This window comes from Elephantulus edwardii, unplaced genomic scaffold (genome assembly GCF_000299155.1).
Source record: "Elephantulus edwardii isolate Elephantulus edwardi_28Jun2011 unplaced genomic scaffold, EleEdw1.0 scaffold00044, whole genome shotgun sequence".
Classification (NCBI taxonomy): domain Eukaryota; kingdom Metazoa; phylum Chordata; class Mammalia; order Macroscelidea; family Macroscelididae; genus Elephantulus; species Elephantulus edwardii.
Window position 1 is genome coordinate 18,046,934 of NW_006399794.1, and position 5,568 is coordinate 18,052,501.

The 5,568-nt window shown below is 47.8% G+C and overlaps 1 protein-coding gene across 1 annotated transcript in view; it reads right to left on the reverse strand.

The window, feature by feature from the left end:
* Positions 1–1,598: 1,598 nt before the first annotated feature.
* The window catches only part of KLHL35 (kelch-like family member 35), a 9,486-nt gene continuing 5,516 nt past the window's right edge, over positions 1,599–5,568 (reverse strand). The window contains exons 4-6 of the mRNA XM_006885743.1: positions 4,895–5,083; positions 2,665–2,853; positions 1,599–1,824 (exon numbers count right to left, since the gene is read on the reverse strand). Coding sequence (XP_006885805.1) covers positions 1,636–1,824; positions 2,665–2,853; positions 4,895–5,083 — 567 coding nt within the window. The 3' untranslated portion in view covers positions 1,599–1,635. The remainder of the gene's footprint in view (positions 1,825–2,664; positions 2,854–4,894; positions 5,084–5,568) is intronic.

A 5,568-nucleotide genomic window follows, 5' to 3' on the forward strand; every position in this document is an offset into this window, starting at 1 on the left:
AGAGGGGCACAAGATAAGGGGTCAGCCTGGCCTAGCAGACAAACAGGAAATGGCCTCTACGCATGCACAAATGTGCACTGGGAATGCAGTGGCAGGAGATGGGGTGCTCTGGCACTTATGAGGTACCCATTTCCTTAGAGACAGTTTGCTCTGGTTTCATCCCCATCTTTTGCACCAGGCTTTTACCTGAGGAGCAAGCAGTAGTGGCACTTTCCTTGTTCAACCTGGATGTTAGCCTTGGGGGCAGGCAAGCTCAGAGGGACTGGGGCTCTGCCCACATCCTTCTTCCTTCTGCCATTATCAGTTATGTCCAGATGGTCACGGGCTCCCTAATCTGGGATAATCATCAAGCCAGAGCCAACTGGGACAGGGGCCTTTGTGCTGGGCTGTGATGGGCCAGCCCCAGCTGGGAAGCCCACAGACAAGGCCCTGGGGCTTTGGGTGAAGGGAGGGCTGTCGGCTGGCCCAGCGCTGGAGGGAGCAGATGACAGCGCCTCTTCAAAAGGCAATCTGAGTGCAAATGAGAGGGAGCCCACAGATGGGGTCTGGTCAGCTCCTGCGGGCAAGTGGGTGTGGGAGCCACAGGCACAGAATGTGAATCACTGGGCTTCAGACTCAGAATATGGCATCTTTTGTTTGCTCTCTTTTCTAAACTCACCCCTTTCTCTGCAGTTCTGTGTTGCTGACTGTGGTGTTCGTATGCTGAGCCTGCTTGCAAGCCTCACGGCTCACAACTATTTCATTCTGTTATGTCTCAGCCTCTTAACCTGAGTGGAGTAGTACCACCTTGACCTGAGCTTATTTGGAACTTTATTTCCAACCCTTTTACACAATGAAAGGAGCCCTGAGTGGTACAGACAGTTAAGTGCTGAGCTGCTAATTGCTAAGGCTGGCAGTTTGAGTCCATCTACAGGTGCCTTAGAAGAAAGGTCTGGCCATCTGCTTCTGAAAGATTACAGCCCTGAAAATCCTAGAGTGTAGTCCTACTCTGCGTGCTCGGTTACACTGTGGGGTTTGAGCCCCAGGACCAGCTTCCTTCTTCACTATTGTGCATTTATTTTGTTCCTGGTACTCAGATAGGTTTGCTCATTTATGGGCCTATGTCTACTTAGTTTCATATTTGATTTTTTTTAAAAAATTTTATTCTTAAACTTTATAGAAATATATACACTCTTGGAGTGCATGAAATATTTCTATTTTAAAAGAAATGCCCATGCTATTGTGAAGGTAAATGATGCAGTGTATGAAAATGCATTGAAAGGGTAAAAGCAGGGAGCAGATACTGGAGATTACTTCCCCAGGCAGAGCAAGCCTTGGCTGGAACACTGACCCAAATTTTGAATGAAGTTTTATTTTTTAAGAAAAAGCGGGCTTTGCGGGGTTGGGGGGAATCATAGGGATGCACAATTCTGGGTGGAGGGAGAAGTGAGTAAAGGAAATGGGAAAGATCCAATGTGAAAATCAGTGTATACAAACTTTGTAAGTAAATCGGTATAAAATAAAAATTTTATTTAAAAGAGAAGGAGGCTTATAAGTTAAGGATTATTTACATGGAGGGACCTTGAAGGGCACACACCACGGTGTCACTTCCTGCATCCCCTCTCAGCTTCCTGGTTGAGGCCATCTGACTCTGAGTCACCTGGCTAAGCTCTGGACGATGGTGACACAGCCATGGGAGCTGGTGCAGCGCTGCAGGGATAGCTGGGCCTCCACCTGCCCACTGCTGGGGTCAAAGGTGAAGGCCCTATCGGTGCTCTCCCCATGCCTGTCACGCCCGCCAAGGATGTGGATTTTCCCATCACACACAGTCACACCACAGCTCTCCTAAGTAGACAGACAGACAGATGGTCAGCCCTCAAGTCCTGCCTGGGGCACTCCCTGTCCTAACTAACCAGGCCAGATAATAGAACCTTGGCCACAGAATATAAGCAAACTGTCTGGATGATAGTGCATTTAAGAAAGGAGAAGGACCTGAGTTCAGACTCCAGTCTGATCTCTTACTAAGCAAATGGCTTTGACAAGTCATTTCACATCTCTAGGCTTCGGTGTCCTTATCTGCAAAAGGAGAATGGTAGTAGCTTCTCCATAAGGTTCCTATAACTGTTAATGGAACTGATTAACTTTGCATAGTTCATGGAACATAGTAAACACTCCAATAACAATAATTATCATCATCATTTTAGGATAACTGAAGGCCAAAATTGTTGGGACTTCAACTCAACCATACAGTCTCTCTGGAGTTTCAGGGAAGGGCAGGGGAGACAAAGTTACGGTGATACAGAACTGCAGGGGGCAGAGTGTCAAGAGCTTGGATCCTCCTTCTCTGATGTCACCAGGGCAAGGGAACTTGGTTGGTCTCCTTACCCTGAACCAAACAATGAGTCACCAGCTGGTGGCCAGAGATGTCAAGGTCATTTAGCCCAAATCCTATACCCAAGACTATAGTACTAGGGACTAAGTTTCCAGATTCTATTCTAATATGGACTATTGGGTGACCTTAGACCAAGAATAGGTCCCCCTTCTGTGAAACACAAGATCAGTAATCACTGCAGACACACTTAGACAACTAAAAAACCACCCAGTATGGAGTTAGACCCTTAGAAGTATGTTTTCACATGCTTCATAAAACCAGTGCCAGGGAGCACGCCCACGGACTCTCCTTACCAGAGGGTTGGGTAGGACAGCTGCCTCCCCCCAGACATCTCTGCCAGGGTCATAGGTGAAGATTTTGCTCATGAGGCCTCCCACCACATAGATGGTGTCCTCAAGGGTGACAGCCTCAAGACACCTCTGTGAGAAAGGGGCTGGTGATTTCAGGCTCCATTGTTCCTCCTTGGGATCAAAACATTGCACCTGAAGAGTGGGGAGAGCCACAGAGAAATGGGGACTTTAAGTTAAAGGCTATTTACATGGACCTTGAAGGGGACATAGTGGAACTCTTGCATCTCCCTCCCACTCAACCTCTGGCTCAGGCCGTCCAACCCTGAGTCACCTGCCCAGACTCTAGAGTGTGGTGAACTTTATCCTCCAACCTATGCTGCTGCACACACTCTGCCCCTTCTCACTGCTAAGGGCACTTTAACACATTTGCCTGATCCAGGCGTGAACTAGCATCTGGGAGAGTGAAGGTGACTCCTGGTTCCTATTCTCAAGAGCTCTCACTCAGGTTCACAATTTTGTCCCCTGCTACTGGACTCTGTCAAGCCTCCTTGTCCTTCAGAGTTACCTCACCCTTAAAGCTTGCCTTGCTTCTTTTCTACCTTCCACCCTTCTTTCCAGGGGTCTCCTTTCAGGGAGAAAACAATCTATATCATATAAGATTAACCACATGAGCAGACAATATCAACCTTGGGGAGGAGTGAGTCCTGCATGACAGAATCACCATCTGCATCAGCACTAATAAGGGTCCTCAGAGCAGGTGCCCAGGGAGCTGCTTCCCTGGGTTTACAAATGGTCAATGCTCTTTCTTCGAAGTACTCTGTTTCTGACAAGCTTTTGGCCAAGGTTTTCCTACATTTTTATAGCTATCTGAAGGCCTCCCAGCCCCCTTTTACACTCCATGGTTTCCAGGGTTTGTACTTGTGTCTAGCTGATTGATGACACCCCGTTTCCTTGGAAACTGTCAAGGCAGCAAGTGCTGCATGGAACCATTTCAATAATCGGTCACCCAGCTGCTTCTCCCACCCAACTTCCTTAAAGCCAGCTAAAGGAGTCGGATGGAGGAATGACTAAGGTGGGGTGAGGGCTCCTGTTTGGGGGGAATATTTAGGCCACAGGACCTCAGGTCTGGAGAATCAGCAAATGGAGGGAACTCCTATGACAGATTTTTATTTTTGAAAAATCCAAATGTCTAACAATGGAGACCCAAAGCATGACTAGTAGGCTGTGGTTGGTCCACTGGATCAATATACAATGAAATGATGGCTAAGAAGAGTTCCTACAGGTGTAGGAGGTACTTATATGTCAATGTGAAGAATGTAAAAGTATATTAATATGAGAACCCTCGAGTCGGTCGATCCATAGCTGACCCTCCAGCAAGTTTTCAGAGGTAATCTCTCCTGTGATTAACTGCCTATGAAACTAGGCCTCCAGAGCTATTCAAATATACAAGTAGAAAAGCAAAAATCCATTCACAGGAAGCCTAAAAGGCAATGCACTGAAATATTAACAGCAGTTATTTTAGGTGATAGGGTTATAGATTCCCCCCCTTTCTACTCTCCGTGTTTTCTAACCTTTTATGTTGTTGTGTGCTGTTGACTCAGAACCAAGGGTGCTCATTTTTTGAAAAATTAATAGTTTCCCCCATACGCGGATTCTCCACAGACCTGAGGTCCTGGGACCTAAATTTTTCCCAAACCAGGAGCTCTCACCCCTCCTTTCTTTCTCCTTGATCCCACTCCTTCAGCTGCTTTAGGGAAGTTGGGTGGGAGAAGCAGCATTTGGTTTACCAGTGGATCATATACAATGAAATGATGGCTAAGAACAGTTCCTACAGGTGTGGAAGGTATTTCAACATGAAGAATGTAAAAAGTATATTAATGTGAGAACCCTCGAGTCTGGACGAGCCATAGCTGACCCTCCAGTGGGTTTTCACAGGCAGTAAATTGTACGGGAGGACACTGAGTGTATTATTTGGATGGAGGAAAAACATTTTAACTAATGCATTTTAACCCTTGCCCTCAGTTAATTTTTAAAATCTGAGACCCACTGTGGCATCAGCCCAAACACTGGAGACCAGCTGTGCTGCGCCCGCTGCGTGTGACCCTGGAGTCACCGCTGTAAACTCATTTCCTGGCCTGAAGGTCCGGGTAAATCCTCTGGGCTGTGGAGGAGATTGAGTGAGAAAATGGACAAGGGCAGGGGAGCGGCGGTTCTCCGCCTGCGGGATGCCCACCTTGTCGGTGTTGGTGCCGTCCGGGCCTGCGCCCCCGATCACGAACAGCTGCCCGGCGCAGGGCGCCACCGCCGCCGAGCTCACCGCCTCCGGGAGCGGCGCCAACGCGCTCCAGGTGTTGGAGAAGGGGTCGTAGCGCTCCACACTGCGCAGGCGCCGCAGGCCGTCAAAGCCGCCCACCGCGAACAGCTGCAGCAAAGGACCAGAGCAGTGGGCCCAATTCAGCCTCCCACGGAGCTCAGTCCCATCGCCCCGGAAAAAAGCTACCTTCCACCCCAGTTTAGGGTTCGAAAAGCCAATCCCTGAACTGCCACCATCTAGGCCATCTCCACCAAATTACTCATCTTCCCTAAACCAAGGTTAATGGGACCTGTCTGGTAGGACGGGCTTTTGAATGTAGATGATATCTGTAAAATACCTGGCACTGAATTGATGCTTAATAATACCAAAGTCAAATGTGTTATGCTCAAGTTCATTAGGACTCATAGCGACCCTCCTTATCAGAGTAGAACTGCTCCACTGGATTTCCAAGACTGTAAACTTTACCAGAGGGGATTGCCACAATCTTTCTTCCCAGAGGCTTATGAGTTCAACCGCAGACCTTTGTAGCATTAAGCAGCGAGCAGCTAAAACACTGTGCCATAATAATAATAATAATAATAATAATAATAATA